The sequence below is a fragment of the Propithecus coquereli genome, unplaced genomic scaffold (assembly GCF_000956105.1).
Source record: "Propithecus coquereli isolate 6110/MARCELLA unplaced genomic scaffold, Pcoq_1.0 Scaffold134, whole genome shotgun sequence".
In the NCBI taxonomy this organism is placed as follows: domain Eukaryota; kingdom Metazoa; phylum Chordata; class Mammalia; order Primates; family Indriidae; genus Propithecus; species Propithecus coquereli.
In genome coordinates, this window is record NW_012137636.1 from 5173085 (window position 1) to 5192933 (window position 19849).

Below are 19849 nucleotides of genomic sequence, written 5' to 3' on the forward strand. Positions count from 1 at the left end.
AGAGAGAATTTAAAAAAAAAAAGAGATATGAAGAATTAAATATTAGCAAATTTCTTTGGATAAAAACTTTCTAATGTCTAAAAGAGAAATCTAAAAATTAAAAGAATCCAGTCTTGCCTCATATACAAAGGCCACTCTGTCAACAGTAGATGTAATTAAAGTAAACTTAATAACATATACCTTCTCATAAATAGCTTTATATCACCAACATTCAAATGTACTAACATATTACATTTTTTCCTAAGCCTTGATTTGGTATCATAGTCATAATTCAACTTAATCAAAGCAAACCCCTTTATCAAAGGATTAGTGCAATGTTGTAAACTGATTTCATCATAGAGTATCAACCCTACAACTGGTTGTAGCTGTTGAAAACACAGTATTAAAAAGGGTTCTGAGGCCTCAATAGATAAAGTACCTTTATTAACAATATCTAGTCTTGAGTACAAGAGAGGGAAATGGTAGGATGGGTATTGTGTGTTAAATTGTGTCCCTCACCCCATGAAAAGAAAAGTTGAAGATTTAACCCCAGGTACCTGTGAACATGACCTGACTTGGAAACAGGGTCTTTGCAGATATAATCAAGTTAAACTGAGGTCACTGCCAATTAGGTGTGTGATAGGACTCAATTAGTGTCCTTTAAGAAGAGAAAATGGACATGAAGAGGAGAATGTCTAGGTGAGTCTAGAAGGCTTGAAGAAGACTTAAGACTTCTTTCTCTTTTTATTTCTTCTTTTTTCTTTTTTTGCTGAGTAGTATTTGATTATAAGAATGTACTACAATGTGTTTATCATATTAAGGCCTTTTTTTGGAGTTAATAACCAAAAATACTCCAGGTCAATGAAAAAGAGAACTAAATGAAGCCACTATATTAGAGTCATGGCTTCTTGCCCATTCCCCAGACACAGAGCTCCATAATCAATGACAAGGCCATGAACAGTCATTGCTACCACACCACACATGCCTAATATGAATTTTCCTCAGATTCTTCCCTACAGAACTGGTAGTCATTTACCCAAGTGTATTGAGGGAAGGGAAATATCCATGCTTTGTGAAAATACTGAATATTGGCTCTGAGTTACTAATTCTGGAAGCCCAGAAAGATACTATTGTTGCCAAGTATGGAGGCCCAGTGATAAAGAAGTTTTTTAACATAGTTTACTCAGGGGGAGAACAAAGCCAACCTATACTTTTTCATCCAGTTTCTGAGAATTTGAAGGAAGTGTATTTCCTCAGAAAATGACACAACACCAACTGGTTCCCTAACATATACGGTATGGGATATTATATTGGGAGAGCTATATGGAAACCAGTGCAACTCTATCTCCCCACCAAGCAGAAAATCAAAATCAGTTCCACTCCTAGGCAAGATTTTGGGTGGTTTCCAAAATTCAATGCCAAAAAACTTAAATATGCAGAAGTGGTGATACCTATCACATCCCTGTTTAATAACCAAATTTGCCACTAGTAAAGTCTAAGAGGTCTTATAGAGTTAGGGTTGATCAGTATGACTTACAGGGTAAATTCCAAATTCTTCCATTATTCTACATCTAGCCTCTTCTTAAAGCCAACTACAACAACTCATCTGCTTGAGTACGGTTCTTTTTGTATTTTTTGAGATGGGGTCTTGCTATGTTGCTCAGGCTGGTCTCAAACTCCTGGGCTCAAACAATCCTCGAACCTTAGCCTCTTGAACAGTTGGGACTACCAATACATGCCATCACACCCGGCTTGAGTACTTTTTTTTTCCTTTTTTTTTTTAAATCATTTAATCAGCCGACTTTTAAGATCCATTGATTACAGTGCTAAATCTGTGTAATGCATTTTGCTCTTTTCCAATACACAGAGACCAACAGCAACAGTCTGCATTATACGTACTGTCACAACCTAGTCTGCAGTAACCAGGACCACCTTTTCATCTCATAGGAACCTGGTAGGGTTGGAGAACTATGAGTGACACCCAGTGTTCCCTGTTGTCTGGACCAGGAATAAATGAAACTACTGCAATCCTCTTTAGGGAAGCATCAGTGTTCTAGATCCATCAAAAATGAAGGCCTAGACCACTTCCCTAGTCCCTTCACCTCAACCAAGACCAAGGGCCTCAACCAGACAGAAGACTGGTCAAAGTGAAAAAAACAAAAATAGTAGCCTGGTGACCAGTTGCAAAACTGAGGAATGTAGCTCCCAACAGGACTTAAGTTGCCATACAATTTTTCCTACTCCTTCATCTTAATATTTTAAATTTTCCTTCTCTTCTTCTTTTCCTCTATTATTATATTTAGAGTTGGAAATAGCATACATACCACTTAGTCTAGAGGCAGCAAAATATTGGAACAGAATCACAATTGAGTAACAAGAGAAAGGGATATCACCCAGAGATACTCAACTTGAAGTGCAAGGGCTCCCTGAAACCGCCTTTGAAGCAGTAGGTACACATGCTCATCTCCCATTACAGATGGGTAAGAACATGTGTATGAGCAGCTATATAAGGGATAGTTGTCCCGTGTGTCTTATAAATATTGAGTCACTAAAAGGTAAATGTAGGGGCTGTTTTCAGTCAGTCTTATGTGTTTTCTACTCTGATTTTAGTAATAAACTCTCCCTCCAAGGCCGGGTGCAGTGACTCACGCCTGTAATCTAGCACTCTGGAAGGCCGAGGCGGGAGGATCGCCTGAGCTCAGGAGTTCGAGACCAGCCTGAGCAAGGTGAGACCCCATCTCAACTAAAAATAGAAAAATTAGCCAGGTGTGGTGGCACATCCCTGTAGTCCCACCTACTCAGGAGGCTGAGGCAGGAGGATAGCTTGAGCCCAGGAGTTTGAGGTTGCTGTGAGCTAGGCTGATGCCACGGCACTCTAGCCCCAGCGGCAACACAGTGAGATTCTGTCTCAAAAAAAAAAAAAAAAACACTCTCACTCCGAGCCACAGGTTGGCATGTAATCTAAACTGGATTATTCAGATTCTCTCTCCCCTCTTTACTCTATCTCTTTAAAGAGTCTCAATCTTGAGTTAAGAGAATCAGGAAAGTACGTACCACTTTAAATGTATAAGTTTCAATGGTATTCTCAAGATTAGCAAGGAATCCTTCTATATATCAAATTGGCTTCCCCTAAAACAACTTCAGGATGCCTACTACCCTCCTCTCACTCTCTGATCACCTAAAAAAAAAAAAGTAGGGGTCAGGCTTAGTGTGGTGGCACATTCCTGTAGTCCCAGCTACGCCGGAGGCTGAGGGAGGAGGAATCGCTTAAGCTCAGGAGTCGGAGGTTGCAGTGAGCTATGATGACACCACCATACTCTATAGCTCAGGCAACAGAGCAAGATTCTGTCTCAAAAAAAAAAAAAAAAAGTTGGGGTCAACTGACATTACTGTCTCAACTTCCCAACCCAACCTGTAAACCTGTCTACATCTATATCCATTCTTACTTTCTTGCCTTCTGTGACAATGGAGAAAAGTTCCCACACCCGGTTCAAGGTTAACCTTTCCATCTGCACACCTGTTCCCATCTCTGACTGTCTTCTCTGGATCCCTGCTCTATCAATATTCTCTATCCTACACATTGAATTTTTTCCATTTCCCTTGGCCCTGTATTACCTTTAAATCATCATCCTCCCTTCTTCCCTTCACAGCTAAGTTTCTTTAAGGAGCCATAAACACTCAGTCTCCCTACCCCTGACTCACTCCCACTTCACTCACTGCAAATCTAGATCTTGTTACCATGGTGCCCACTCCTCCACCTTCATCAAGAACACTAATGAACCCCTTGCCATTAAATGGCATGGAAACTTTTCAGTCCTCATATCACTAAACCTTGCCTCCCAGGTACCAGGCCAACTGATTCTCCTGACTCTGCCTGCCCTTCTGAAAATCTATTACTCTTCCCAAACTTCTCCCTTTAATGCTCACAATCTCCAGGTTATGGTACTGTGCTTCCTTCCCTCTATTCCAACAGCTCTTCCTGTGCATTTTCACCCATTCTTAGGGCTTCAGATACAACCAGCACACTTCTCATTCTCAAACCTCTATCTCTATTCTGTATACTAGACATATCTATCTTAAACAGAGCATATTCAAAACTGCTCTCATTAACCTTCCACTCCATAAGATCAATAATAATCAGGGGTGCGGTGGCTCATGCCTATAATCCTAGCATTCTGGGAGGCCAAGGTATAAGGATCACTTGAGCTCAGAAGTTCGAGACCAGCCTGAGCAAGAGTGAGACCCCCGTCTCTACTAAAAATAGAAAAAATTAGCTGGGCGTGGTGGCACACACCTGTAGTCCCAGCTACTTGGGAGGCTGAGGCAGGAGGATTGCTTATGCCCAGGAGTTTGAGGTTGCTGTGAGCTAGGCTGTTGCCACGGCACTCCAGCCCGGGCAACAGAGCGAGATTGTGTCTCAAAAAAATAAAAAAATAAAAAAAAAAAAACAATAATCATTCTCAAACTTTAGAGTGCCATGATTCAACTTTGGAGCTTGTCAAAAATGCAGATACCTGAGCGCCCCCCTATCCCAGCCCTTCCCAAAGGAAAATCTTATAGGATCTTATATGTCTAGGATAGAAAATCTTCTATATAACAATCACTCCAGGACATTACTATGCAGGTGGTCTAGGCTTTGGGACACAACGATCAGTGTTTTTGTCTATGTGGAACACACACATGTAATGACTTTTGTACAGCATGCTTAGAAAAACAGAGGACGCTGTTCACAGCTGACCACAAACTGGGAGGAAGCAACATCTCAGCATATTGGTAATCCACTGGTAGCACCCCAGTGAGACGCCCTAATAGAAATTGTTGAGTGAACACTATGTTATTCAGTAAAAATAGTTTCCAACCAAGCTGAATTTTAGATAGTTTGGACAGAAATGAGTTTGAAATTGGTCTCTCTGGCAGTATTTCTGTGGCATCACTCTTTTATGTTGCCAAATAATTGGGGAATCATAAGCTTTAACAAACAGTTGAGTGGAGGCAGGGTTGCTGATCTTTGAGGATCCTCCCGAGGACACCCTCTGAATAAAAGGCCTTCTCATCTCCTGTTGGTGGAAGAACAGGGCTCAGATCTTCCTTAGAAACAATTTAGTAGGTGCTCAATGCAGTACAGTACCTCCCACTCTTCTTCTTTGCCAGTATAATTTTCTCTTTTCACTTTTCCCCCCAGATCCTACTGTTTTTATTACACGGAAGAGAAACAGAATAAAGAAAAATGTAAGGGGACAATATTTATATACACTGAACAAAAGAATGGTTATAATAAGTTTTTTAAGAAGCTAATGACTATTTGGATTTAAAAAAAAAAGCCCATCATTATAAATTGTTTAAACCAAATACAAATTCAAATAGTAACAATACGATGATATAGAATTAAACTGTTTTAAAGGTCACTTAAAAAATATGAAGATGTCCCCTTCCAGCTGGGACTTCCTCAGGGTCCCCAGCTGGAAGGGCACAAAAATATAAAAAAAAAAATCTGAAGATGCAAAGGGGAGTAATATTTAAGAATAAGACAGGATATGGGTTTTTATTATTATGATAATGAAAGCAATGATTTAACAATTGTTTTCTACCAACAAATAGAGCTAGTATAATTTCATTATGGTATGAATAGTTTTCAGATCCAATGGAAAATATCATTTTTCTTATAATTTCTAAAAAAGAAAATTGTTCAAAATTAGGCTGGTCCGAAGGAAGTGAGTTATCTCATTTGATTGTTCACAGTTACAGATTGAACTCCTTATTCTACTACTTTCCCCCTTCTCACTACTGTACTTAAGTACTCTTAAAAAAAAATTCAAAATATTTTACTAATATTTACCCTACAAGACCTAATTTTGCTACAAATGAAAACAAACGAAGTAATGCCATGTAACTTTTTATAAATTCCATCAAATAGTATGACAGAATGAACACAAACCAGAACGACGTAACAACAAAACAGAAAAACTCTATTTCTCAATCTGCTACCTAAATAATACTTATAGAAAAGACTACCTTCAAAATTAGGGCACAGTTTTGACAGTTCAATTAAGTTCAATAAAGTATGTATTTTTAAAAGCCAATCATTTTTATTTCATCTCTTTACAGTTTTGCTCCCAAGATGCATGGTTGTAAGTTGCTTACCTTGTCCATTTCCACTATTGTCAACATCAGCCAAACACAAACAGCCTTGATCAAATTCTTCTTTCTCTCCCAGAACAGTAGACCACCAATCACGGGCTTTAAATAAAGACATTTCTTTCACTCTAAAAAGAAAACATTCATTTATAATAAAAACCCACTTCACACCATGAATTAATTATCTCGTAAGACATAGTAAATTAAACTTGGACACTTTTGAAAAGAACATTTCTGTATTAACTTTAATTTTTAACATTTTATACACATATATAAAATGACAAATCCAAATGGTAAAAAGCATTAATCAGATTATCTTGCAACATCATTAGTAAACTGGGCTGAGAAATTATACATTTATGTTGGGCTAATTCTCTCATCTGAGACAGGAGAAAACAGCACAAAGTAACAAAAAAAAATTCTTTGCAGGATCAAAATTGAAATCTTACCAACACTATTTAGCACATAAGTCTTTAACAAAATACATAACTTCCTTTCAGTCTGATCATTGGAGAGATTGCACCACAGTCGACCCTCCGCATCCTTGTGGGATTGGTTCCAGGACCCCAGCAGATACAAAATCCACAAACCCACAAGTCCCTTATATAAAATGGCCCAATACGGTCAGCCCTCAGTGTCCACAGGTTTTGATCCACAGTTGGTTGAATGTGTGGGTGTGAAACCCAGGGACACGGAGGGCGGATTGTAACTCCTGTTACGAAGAGTCGCTAAGATGAACAAATGAGATCAAATGGGTAACGCTGGAACTGTTACATTACAGGCACTCCAAAAGCATTCACTCCTCTCCCCATTCTAACTGAAGAAAGGCAAGATGGAATAGGGAAATTCACACCAAAAAATAAACAGAAAAATTGGGCTGCAGGTCCATTGATACCACTAACTACCTATGTGTCTCCTCAGGCAACCCATACAACCTCTCTGTACTTTGATCTCTTATCTAGAATAAGCATATACCAGCTCTACCTACCATGGAGTTACTGCTATGTGTAGGTGAAAGCACTTGGACCTTTTGAATCACAACATGACATCATATGTCCTGAGATCCTACAAGAGTTCATTTATCTAACATAAATGAGGCTTTCCGTCAGGCTACATTGATTTAAATGGTAGTTAGGAAATGCAGTCAATTCTCCTTATTTGCAAAAGTTATATTTTATATGGTCACCACACACAGTGAATTAGTGAATACTAAACCATTGCTCCTAAGGGAAACACAGGGTTAGGTTCCTGTGAGCCTCTAATCAAAATACTTTCGTCAACCAATCAATACACAATGTTGTTTTAATGTGTTTCCGATTAAAGATATCTTATTTAATATATATTGTCGATTCATTACCATGGAACTCAGGGCCAACATCACTATAATCAACCTGAATGAAGCTTATCTAATCATATGTACCCAGCCAAGCGTGGTGGCTCATGCCTGTAATCCCAGCACTTTGGGAGGCCAAGGAGAGAGGATGGCTTTAAGGCCAGGAGTTCAAGACCAGCCTGGGCAACATAATGAGACCTTTTCTCTACCAAACCAAAAAAAAAAAAATCATACGTACAGATGCTTTTCGATTTACAGTGGGGTTACATCCCAATAAATGCATTTAATATACCCAGGAAAAGATCAAAATTCAAAATTCAAAGTATGGTTTCTACTGAATGTGTATCATTTTCGCACCATCCTAAAGTTCAAAAATTATAAGGAAACCATCATTAAATCAGGGACCACCTGTATTTTCTCCATAAGGTATTAATACATCACAGCCTTCTTACACACCTAGGAGCATTAGACAGCACTTCATTCAGCATTACATCTGAGCGTCATTTTAAACAGTGAAATCACCATCTACTCCCTCAGAAAAGCACAAAAATATTTTTTAAAATGGCACCAAATACTATAGACCATAAAAGAACACTAATTTACAGTATGAGAGCTGAAACAAGAGGGCTTTCAGCTGGGATCATGTGTGTCAGGTGACTCAAGTTTTTGCTGCTCTGCACATGAATGACCACAAATTACTGCAAAAGCATCACAAGCATTGATTTGGGAGTTACAAGTAAATTTTAGCAAGTATGCAAATTTGCAAATACAGAATCTGCAAATAATGAGGATAAACTCATTTTAAAATTGTAGATCAACCTGTTTCTTAAAGTAGACCTTCCACATGGGCTAATCATAGAAACCAGGACCATTTGTTTTCATTCGACATTGGCCAAGAAATTGGCCGTGACTAATGTAGTGATGCAAAGTGCAGACTCTGGAGGCAGCCTGTTGGAGTTGGAATTCACGCTCTACCGTGTACTAACCATGCAACCAAGGGCAAGTTACTAAAAGTTACTGAACCTCTCTACATTTCAGCTCCCCCATTTACAAAATAAAGAGCGCTGTTGTGAGGATTAAATAAGAAAACAGTGGAGGCAACCTACAGAACTGGAGAAAATATTCACAAGTCCTATGTATATATGATAAAGAGTTAATATCTACAACATATAAAGAACTCCCACAACTCAACCACAGCAAAAAAAAGCAAACAATCCAATTAAAAAATGGGCAAAGGAACCTGAATAGACATTTCTCCGAAAAAGATATACAAATGGCCAAAAAGCATATGAAAAGATGTTCAACATCACTAATCATCAGGGAAATGGAAATCAAAACCACAATGCAACATCACCTCGCACCCATTAGGATGGCCAGTATCAAAAAACAAAAAAAAATCCAACCTAAGTGAGTTGATTTCAAGAAAAAAGAAAACAAAAAATAACAACAGTTGGCAAGGATGTAGACAAATTGGAACCTCTGTGCACTGTTGGTGGCAATGTAAAACAGTACAGCAGCTACGGAATATAGCATGTAGGTTCCTCAAAAAATTAAAATTAGAAGTTTTGATCCAGCAATCCCACTTCTTGGTGTATAACCATAGGAACTGAAAACAGAATCTCAGAAAGATATTCACACACACAGATTCACTGCAGCATAATTCACAACAGCCCAGAGGCAGAAGTAACCTAAATGTCCATTGATGAACGAATGAATAAAGAAAATGTGATATATACACAGAGTGGAATATTATTGTCTTAAAAAGGAAATTCTGATATACGCTACATCACACTTGAAGACTATTATGCTAAGTGAAATAAACCAGTCATAAAAAGACAAATACTGTACTGATTCCACTTATATGAGGTATCTAGGATAGTCCAGTTCATAGGAACAGAAAGGATGGTGATTGCCAGGGGCTGGGGAAGGGGAGTTGTTGTTTAATGGGTATATAGTTTCGATTTTACAAGATGAAGAGTTCTGAAGATTGGCTGCACAACGGTGTAAATATACTTGACGCTACTGAACTGTACATTTAAAAATGGTTAAACATTAAATTTTATGTTACATACATTTTACCACAATTAAAAATAAAAAATATAGGCCCGGGTGTGGTGGCTCACACCTGTAATCCTAACACTCTAGGAGGCCAAAGAAGGAGGATCACTTGAGTTCAGGAGCTAGAGACCAGCCTGAGCAAGAGGGAGAGCCTATCTCTACTAAAAAAATAGAAAAATTAGCCTGGCACAGTGGCGCACGCTTATAGTCATAGGTGACTTCAAATCCGGCAGCAAGTATTCAAAAAATGTAATAAACACTTTTATTACACTTTTATTAGATTTTTTGGAGAGAGAAGTAACAGTATTTGATAAATTCCACATAGTCTCATGTACTCCAAGTATAGGAAAATTGTAACATGTCATACTGTTGGATTACCAGAATGAAGATAGATAATTTTCTTGCAGCCAGAGCAGAATATCACCGAAATTCTTCACTTGAAATACCTAAGATTCACTAGAAGGACTCACAAGACACAACATATAATCATCTTCATCATGGCTATGATTTATGACAGCAAAAAGACACAAAGTGTAATCAGGAAAGGGAAAAGGTGCATGGGGGCAAGTCTGGAGAAAACCAGACACAAGTATCCAAGATAGAAGGAATGGGCTCTGGAGGGCTACAGAGGTCAGGAAGAAGAGGACGAAATAGAAAAGGAAGAGCTGCTTAACAGCTGAAGGGGTCTTAACCTTCACCTCATGTGGCAGAAGAAAAAACCTCATGGAGGCTGCCTAGAGAACACACTAAACATCAAATAAGGAGAAAAGAGAGCTTTTTGGCCAATGCTATTGAATGAATACATAAAAAATCGAAATTGGCCAGGCATAGCGGCTAATGCCTGTAATCCCAGCACTTTGGGAGCCTAAGACAGGATCACTTGAGGCCAGGAGTTCAAGGCCAGCCTGGACAACCTAGCAAGACCCCAACTCTACAAAAAATTTAAAAATTAGCCAGGTGTAGTGACATGCGCCTATAGTCCCAGCTACTCAGGAGGCTGAGGCAGGAGGATCACTTGAGCCCAGCAGTTCAAATTTACAGTGAGCTATGATCACACTACTGTACTCCAGCCTGGGTAACAGAATGAAAAAATAATAAGAAAATCAAAAAAATGAAAAATCAAAATCCTTAGGTAAGTGACCACAAGAGATGTAGCTGGAGTTTGAATATAAACACTGCATCAAGTGAAAATAGCTATCATGTGAAAATAGTCTTGAAAACCTTTGTTACAGGCCGGGCACGGTGGCTCACGCCTGTAATCCTAGCACTCTGGGAGGCTGAGGCGGGAAGATCGCTCAAGGTCAGGAGTTCCAGACCAGCCTGAGCAAGAGCAAGACCCCATCTCTGCTAAAAAAAATAGAAAGAAATTAGCTGGACAACTAAAAATATATACAAAAAAATTAGCCAGGCATGGTGGCCTCTAGTCCCGGCTACTCAGGAGGCTGAGGCAGAAGGAATGCTCGAGCCCAGGAGTTTGAAGTTGCTGTGAGCTAGCCTGATGCCATGGCACTCTAGCCCAGGCAACAGAGCAAGACTCTGTCTGAAAAAAAAAAAAAAAATGAAGTACAAAACTTATACTCTGAAAACTATAAAACATCATTAAAAGAAATTAAAGATCTAAATAAATGGGTAGGCCAGGCATGGTATCCCATGCCTGTAATCCCAGCACTTTGAGAGGCCCAGGTGGGAGGACTGCTTGAGGCCAGGAGTTCAAGACCAGCCTGGGCAATATAGAAAGACCCCATCTCTGAAAAAATTTTAAAATTAGCCCAACATGGTGGCATATGCCTGTATTCCCAGCTACTGAAGAGGCTGAGGCAGGAGGATCACTTAAGCCCAGGAGTTTGAGGTTGTAGTGAGCTAGGCTGACACTATGGCACTCACTCTAGCCCGGACAACACAGTGAGACTCTGTCTCAAAAAAAAAAAAAAAAAAAATCCAATTAAAAATGAACAATAGGGCTAAACATATATTTTCCCAAGTAAGATATACAAATAGCCAATAAGGACATAAAAAGATGTTCAACATTATTAGTCATCAGGGAAATACAAATCAAAACTATGAGATATCACTTCACATCTACTGTGATAGAATCAAAGAAAGAAGTCAGATAGTAAAAAGTGTTGATGAAGGTATGGAGAAATCAGAACCCTCATATACTGCTGGTGAGAATGTAAAATGATGCAACCACTTTAGAAAAGAATCTGGGAGTTCTTCTAACACTTAAACGTAGAGTTACCATACGATTCAGTAATTTCAATTCAAGGTATCTATCCAGGAGAAATAAAAACATATGTCCACACAAAAACTTACACATAAATGTTTATAAATGTGGAAACAACCCAAAAGTCCATCCATTGATGAATATATAAAAACGTGGTATAGTCATACAATGGAATACTATTTGGCCATTAAAAAGAAAAGAATGAAGTACTGATATATGCTAAGAATGAAGTACTGATATATGCTACAACATCAATGAACCTTAAAAACATTATGCTAAGTGAATGAAGCCAATCACAAAAGATCATGTATTATATGATTCTATTTATATATAATGTCCAGAATAGTAAATTCATAGAGACAGAAAGTAGATTAGTAGTTGCTTAGGGATGGAGGGTGGTGAGGGAGGAGGGTAGGAGAGTTATAGCTAAAAGATGTGAGGTTTCTTTCTGAGGCAATAAAAATATTCTAAAATTGTGGTAATAGCTGAACATATCTGTAAATATATAGAAATTCCCAAGTAAGATATACATATATGTGTTATATTATGAATATTATGTGTTAAATGAGTGAATTTTATGGTAAATGAATTATATTCTAATAAAGCTGTTATTTTTTTAAAGAGAGCAAATGGTAATGGATATATGGGGTTCATTTTACTATTCTTCATACTTTTATGTTTAAAATTTCCCATAGTGGGCCGGGCGCAGTGGCTCACGCCTGTAATCCTAGCATTCTGGGAGGCCAAAGGCGGGTGGATGGCTCAAGGTCAGGAGTTCGAGACCAGCCTGAGCAAGAGCGAGACCCCATCTCTACTAAAAATAGAAAGAAATTATCTGGACAATTAAAAATATATATATACAAAAAATTAGCCGGGCATGGTGGCACATGCCTGCAGTCCCAGCTACTCGGGAGGCTGAGGCAGGAAGATCGCTTGAGCCCAGGAGTTTGAGGTTGCTGTGAGCTAGGCTGACGCCATGGCAAAAAAAAAAAAAAAAAATTCCCATAGTGAAAATAAAGTTTCATTTTTTTAGTAGGACACTCCTGTATTTCGGCCACATTTACCACTATCTAAAAAGAATAGCAAATTAAATTCAGAAGGTTAGCAAAAGAAATTCTACCCTTTCTCCTGGAAGACATCGCAAACCAATGAGAGAAAGAAAAATTAGACATAAATTAGGACTTAAATAAACAGCTAATTTGTATTCCAAATTGAGAAAGATATAGGCCTTGACGTTGAGATACTAAGGTAAGCAGTTGGGTGGGGGAGGTCCAGCACTGACAGGTTAGGAAGAAGAAAGGTAAGGAACAATAGTAAGGGCATTTTTCAGTCATGAAACCTGGATTTTGGGTCACAAAAACAAACAAAAAGTATTCCAAATAACAAAAAATAAAATATGTATAAATTGATCTTTTTTATTTAGTTAACTATCTTGATTAATAAAAATAAGGAACTAGAGTTTGCATTTTAATGCCCTATTCAATATTGATTTCCAGTTCCTCAGTGATTTTTCTTAAATAAATGGAAAATAAAAACCAAAAATCAGGTTTTCAATGACTATCATCTTCCTTCACCTTGAAAGAAAATAATAGCTAATATTTACTAATCATTTACTAAATCCCAGGCAAGGTTCAAATGCTTTGCAAGTATTCTATTTTAATCTTTGTAACAAAACTACAGTCATAGCTACTATTATTCAAGTATCCTTGAATACAGATAGATTAAGAAACCTGCCCAAATGGTGACAACTATTAATAATAAGTGCTGTGTGGTACCTAAACCCAGGCTGGTCTATTCCAGAACTCTGAACAAATGGCCTATGCAGCTACCACATGTGGACTACAACAGCAATAGCTCTGTTCATATTCATTCTGATCACTACAAGTCCAAACTGCAGAAAAGTATTTCATACATTTAAAGTGTTAAAGGATAATTAGAAAACAATAATTTGAAGGTTTTAACGGGTGCATTCCTATAAATAGGCACAAAAGATTAGTTTCAAATGCCTTCCTAGAATAATAAATGGGACATAATCTCTTTATCCCCTAATCTCCAGAAATTTTCTTCCACACTTACCACTCAACACCTTCTTTTTTGTTTTTGATACTTATTCACATGCATGTGAATATCCATACCAACTTTACACAGATTTAAGTTTCATTTAAGAGGTGGATGTTCTAACACTTCATTGACCTAGTCCTACAACGTGTAAGGATGAATAGAAGAATGGCTGTGGCACTGATAACCCCGAAGAATTCTTTGGGAAGAACGTAAGAGTTTTAAGGCAGATTCTGAAATTAGAAGGCTAAGACTCTGAAGTTGTTGTTGGTTTTGGAGGTTTGCTTTCTCTAGGTTATGCCAATGTCACCTCAAACTTCAGAAGGTAGGAATCAGGTCCATCCAGGAAAGGTGACAAATTCATGCAGAGTTAGAATATTATTGCTTTTCAGGGCAATAACACAAGGGTTCAGTGGTAGGATTTTCAATAAAAGACACACAAAGCAAAAGAGCATAAAAGCTGGATTAGAACAGACCTGTGTTTAGTTTCTGACCCCACATTCCAGCCATATGACCTTAGACAAGTCCCTATTTTCTAGTATCCCAACTGTTCTAGGGGGTAGGAGGATAAAATGGCTCAACCCACAGCAAGCACTCAATAAATCGGATAAATGTCAGTAGTAACCTAGTAGTAGTAATAGTGGTAGTAGTAATGGTGGCAGTGGCAGCAGCAGCGGTAGTAGAGGTGGTGATGGTTATGGTAGTGTGCTCTGAAGACACAATTACAAATGCCAATCTTACTCTCTGGACTAAGACTGGTACCAATCTTAAATTGGTGGGACACCTTTAAATGGGACACCAAAAAGACTGATAGCAATTTTTAATGTAAATGTTATTAATCAACAAGGATGTTTTAAAATAACTTCATGTATTTCTATAATTTTGAAAAAAATACTTGAAAGTATTGTGAAAGATAAGACTTGCTACATACCTCAAAAGATATAAAACTTTTAAAATTACTATAAACTATTGCTATTGGATTTTTTCCCCTTCAATGAGTATTTCCCTCAAGAAGTTGTACCATAACCATACGTGTATAGTTGTAACTTAAGCACAATTATACACAATGTAAATTCTTTAAACTCTCACAAATAACTCGTAAACTATTTTCAAAATGTTTTTTTAATTCTTCTAAAAAAGACTTATAAAGTTTCTAAAAGTCTTTTTCTTTTTTGATTCTTCAGTGCATTAACCCCTAAAAAATCAGCATTTTCTTTACAAAATGCTAATAAATTAGAAAATCTTTGTCTTTCTGAATGCTGGCAGACTTTAGTCAAGACCCACAGTTTCGCCTGCAGCATCTTTCAAGTTGTGTGTGTGTGTTTGTGTGTACTTGTAAGATGTGTTTATGTGTAAGATAAGGTTTCACTTGTTTTTTGTTTTGTTTTGTTTTTCACCAGATCACAGTTCAAGGAAGATATGGTTTCATTTTTAAAGTAAAAGTGAAATACCAAAAAAATCTATAAGTTTCTCCAGGAAACTGAAGTCAATTGCAGGATTTGTTTGGGAAGAGATGCTGATAAAAATCAGCTCAGTGCATCTAAACTGCTGAGGTCTGCAAAGAAAGAAGAAAGAACAATAATCCTATTACAAGAAAGATTAGGGGCTATTAGTACGTGGCATCCTACTTCAGTCATGGGCTGGGAACTGCTTTGACCATTTGCTCACAAACCTGTTGAAGCATCGGAGAAGGATGCTCATGCACCATGTGACATTCCTCAATGGAATCCTTAAAAATTCTCATCACCCTTTTCTCGAAGATGTTCACAGGATCTCACACACTTCGTTTTCATAGTGTTTGTTTGCAAACATCCTTTCTAAGAAGCCGATCACTTTACATCCCCAAAACCATTACACTGCATCAGAGGATCAGTATTCTCCACAAAACATGGAAAGGGCATTCATGAACCCGAAGTTTAATTGCAGACATACTTTCTTACCTGATGCCAAGTCAGACGGGCTCTGCCCCACCTCTCTGCGAACACTCCTTCCGGAGATTTCCCTTTAAGAAAGCCTCACAAGGGTCCCAGTGATGGAGCAGAGGGAGCAAGAACACAGGGTGCAGAGAAAATCAACCCTTAGCTTCACTACTTCCTCTGGTTTTCCTGTTCGAACTTGTTCCACGTCTGAGGCAAAGAGACAGCCTCACCAGGCAGCACCACCAGCTCCACAGAGTTGGAGCAATTTCCCCAAGAAGCTCCCAGCACTCCCTGTCACCCCCAGAGACAAGCAGAGGAAACGGCATCTATCCCTCGGTAGATACGAGGCAGACGAGAACAACTGCAAGTCCTGCTGCTCGCAAAGAGGAGGAAATCATGGAGGAGGAGGCGAGCGGGATGAAGCAGAAAACCGATAGCCACGGCGGAAGGGACACCTCCCCACTCCAGCCTAACTCCAAGCCATCTTCGCCCTGTTGTCATAGCGCTTTACAACGGACGCTACTGCGCAAGTCAGACGCTGCCCCGCGGCGCCTTCTGGGGGCTGAAGTGCAGGGTGGCCGAGGCGTGGAAGGCGGAGAACGATTTCTGAGCGGGCTGCGGATGGAATCAGATTTCTACTGGGGCAGGGCTCGTTTGAACCACCGCCTACTCCTCATTAGCGGGGAGAGATAATTAATGCAATTCCCTTCCCTGTCCTTGCAGCACTACCTCAGGAAGACAAGCCTCCCGCCAGGACTCTAGGCAACAGGCCACGCCTCTCCCGCGGCGTCCCCGGTTCCGCCCCTCGGCGCTCGTGGGTGGGGCCTCCCTGGAGGCGGGGCTCACGCTGAGTGGCGCGCGGGGCGGCATGTCGCGGGCTTCTCTGTGGTGCCCGCTGGCTTCCCGCGCTTCCGAGGCTCCCGGTGACCGCGAATGTGCAGCTTCGGTGGACCGGGTGGCGGTGGTAAGGACGGGTACAATGGCTCATGCGTGTAGCCTCAGCACTTTGGGAGGCCAAGGTGGCAGGGTCGCTTTGTGGCCAGGAGACTAACCTGGGCAACACGGTGAGACCTCATCTCTACGAAATTTAAAAATTAGCTGGGCGTGGTGGTGGCCACACACCTGTAGTCCTAGGTACTTGGGAGGCTGAAGAAGGAGGATCACTGAAGCGGAGAAGTTGTAGGTTACAGTGAACTAGGATCACACCACTGCGCTCACTCCAGCCTACGCAACAAAGCAAGACCCTGTCTCAAAAAAAAAAAAAAAATTCAAGTTACTGAAATTTTTTTACTTAAAAAATATGCATAATATATTTATAGGTGAAAAAAGTTTTAAAACACCATATGCCATTTGATATTTTTATTTTAAAAATATAGAAAAATATTGGAATTTTCACAAAAATATTAACAGTGGCTATTAAATGGACTCATGAATATTTAATTTTTCCTCTACATTTTTGATGTTTTCCAGTTTTTATGCATTGGCCATGTATTACCTTTGAAATTAGAATAAAAGTTTTAAAAGTAATAAAATGGAATAATGGATGAAAATAATTCAACAAAAACTACATTGAATTACTAATTTATGTTGCAACTGTCTAAGAAATGTAACTGCTGTTTGAAAAAAAAAAAAGTCCCTGCAAGCAGAAGCTTCTGAAACCCATAATAGAGTCAACCTATTTTAGTGACAATGTGGGACAGCATGAAGAGTATTTGCTGCCCACTGCAACCTCAAACTCCTGGGCTCAAGCCTCAGCCTCCCAAAGTGTTGAGGTTAAAGGCTTCAGCCACTGTACCCAGTGAAACAAAGCTTCTTTCTAAAAGAAATGCAATTGTCTTAAGCCTCCTCACTTTGAATCTCATCAAATAACCAGGAAAGATTAACCACAGAGGAGAGGTTAGGAGTTCTCACCTTGGCCAGACAGGCTTTTCATCTATTCTTCTGAGGGAAGCTCCCAGGGACTTAATCTATGTAATAAGACAACCTTTGTTGCTGGGCACTTTCCAGTAACTTGTCCCCATCCAGCTTCCAAAGAGCATCATTTAAAATATAATGTCTGACTCCTGGGTCCACACATCTCTACCCTGGGAAAAGAGTATTTCAGCCCCAACCACCTGGCCCCTCTTCAACTCTCATACTTTGTGTGTGGCTTCTGTTCTTAAGCACCTTTAATAAAATTTGTTATGCCTTTTCTCCTGTTAATCCATCTTTTGTCAATTCATTTCAGCAGACTCAACTCTTCAAAGGGAAAGGTGGAACTTCCCTACTGGGTTGATGTATAAGACATCTTCCAATGTTAAAATCCGATGATCCTGTGAGGGAGAAGACACACTAGGACAGGAAAGAAGACACAGAAGTAGAAGACAGGTTGAGTGGTGACTGACACTTCTGTTTCATCTCTTAGTGCTTCCAAGTGTTTTACTTTCTTGTCATTCCTTTTAAAATGTTAATTATCTGATCAAACACTGTGTGTGCTCTTCAAGGTCTCTTCAAATCCTCATAGACATTCTTTGAATTGGATTTCTGTAGCAATCTACAAAGAGAAAACTAATCTCTTGGTTTCAGTGACAACATTATCCTAAGAACTACTTACAATCATATAGAAACTTTAAAATGTGATTTCCATTAAGTCTCTGGTGGTGATTTTGTGAAGACTCACCAAATCTAAAAACTAACTCTAGTCAAGGAGAGTCAACAGTAGACTCTAAAATCTCAGAAAGATAAAGGTGGGAGTTAGGAGGTAAGCAGGTATCAGGTAAAATAAAGTGGGAAGAATCTTGAAATTTAAATGTTTTATTTGGGAAATAAGAATTGCAATTCTGGGAATACACACAGACTGTAGTCTTTGGTATGTCTGTAGGACAAAGAGAAGGTTGGGAGTTTTATTAGAAAGATAAATGTTATGTATTGTCCTGAAAGAAAGCTCTTTGGCACTAGAGAACCTTTGGGGAGGTGGCAAGCTCTGATTGGTGAGTAATGGTGGTAGATAAAACCAGTCTTAGAGTCAGGGCAGGTCTTTCAGCAGCAACTAGGTACTAATAAAACTGGTCTGAGAGTTACAGCAGAGTCCAGTAGCTGGCCTTGTGGAAAATTTGATTATTGGAGCAGGTACTATTGATACTGGACTTCAGGTTCTTGGTCCCCAAGTCAACAGCAATTGGTGCCAGACAAGAAAGATTTATACAGGCAAGGCTTTTACTAGGACTTTTTGTTCGAACAAAAAGGGAGACAGGTGTGATTAATGGGCTGGGCGTGGTGGCTCACGCCTGTAATCCTAGCTCTCTGGGAGGCCGAGGCGGGCGGATTGTTTGAGTTCAGGAGTTCAAGAGCAGCCTGAGCAAGAGTGAGACCCTGTCTCTACTAAAAGAAATAGGAAAACTTAGCTGGGCAACTAAAAATAGAAAAAATTAGCCAGGCATGGTGGTGCGCACCTGTAGTCCCAGCTACTCAGGAGGCTGAGGCAGGAGGATCGCTTGAGCCCAGGAGTTTGAGGTTGCTGTGAGCTTCGATGATGCCACTGTACTCTAGCCTGGGCAACAGAGCGAGAGTGTGACTCTCTCAAAAAAAAAAAAGAAAAAGAAAAGCCAAGAGTACACAATCAAGTTATACTGAAGAAAAACATTGCTTTTCTAGGCCGTCAGAATATACATTTCAGCATCATCCCATATAAGCAGTTAGGCCCAGAAAAAAATTTACAGAAGCTGATGAAAAAGTTGAAGGAGAGAGTTATCATCCCAGGCCTTCTTAAGGGAAGAAAAGGCTGAAGATAATGATGTATGACCTGCTAATCATGAGCAACAAGATACAGCAAAAGTTGAACCTCTGAGATATGGATCTGAGAAATTTCAAAACCAAAACTGTACCTCAAAAAATGAAAATACTATTTTAAATGAAGAAGATAGCATTTTTAATGTGAAAGTAGGGAAATTAATTGGATCTCGGGAAGAAATGTGGCAGAAATAGAAATTGTGATTTACAAGATGGCTGTTAAAGAAATAGATTTTAGAATTAAAAAACAAAACCTCTTGCAATTTCATTAAAGGCAGATCAATACTTCAAGAAAATCTTGTTGTTTTAAATATAGAGGACTAGACTTGGGTCCTGTATCAGTACACCCCTAACACCAGTGTTTAATTTTTAGAA

The 19849-nt window shown here is 39.1% G+C and overlaps 1 protein-coding gene across 1 annotated transcript in view; it reads right to left on the bottom strand.

The window, feature by feature from the left end:
• The window catches only part of BBS9 (Bardet-Biedl syndrome 9), a 501118-nt gene extending 485327 nt beyond the window's left edge, over positions 1-15791 (bottom strand). Inside the window, exons 1-2 of the mRNA XM_012638756.1 lie at positions 15728-15791; positions 6121-6242 (exon numbers count right to left, since the gene is read on the bottom strand). Of these exons, the coding sequence (XP_012494210.1) occupies positions 6121-6232 (112 nt within the window). The 5' untranslated portion in view covers positions 6233-6242; positions 15728-15791. The remainder of the gene's footprint in view (positions 1-6120; positions 6243-15727) is intronic.
• Between the last annotated feature and the right edge of the window lie 4058 nt (positions 15792-19849).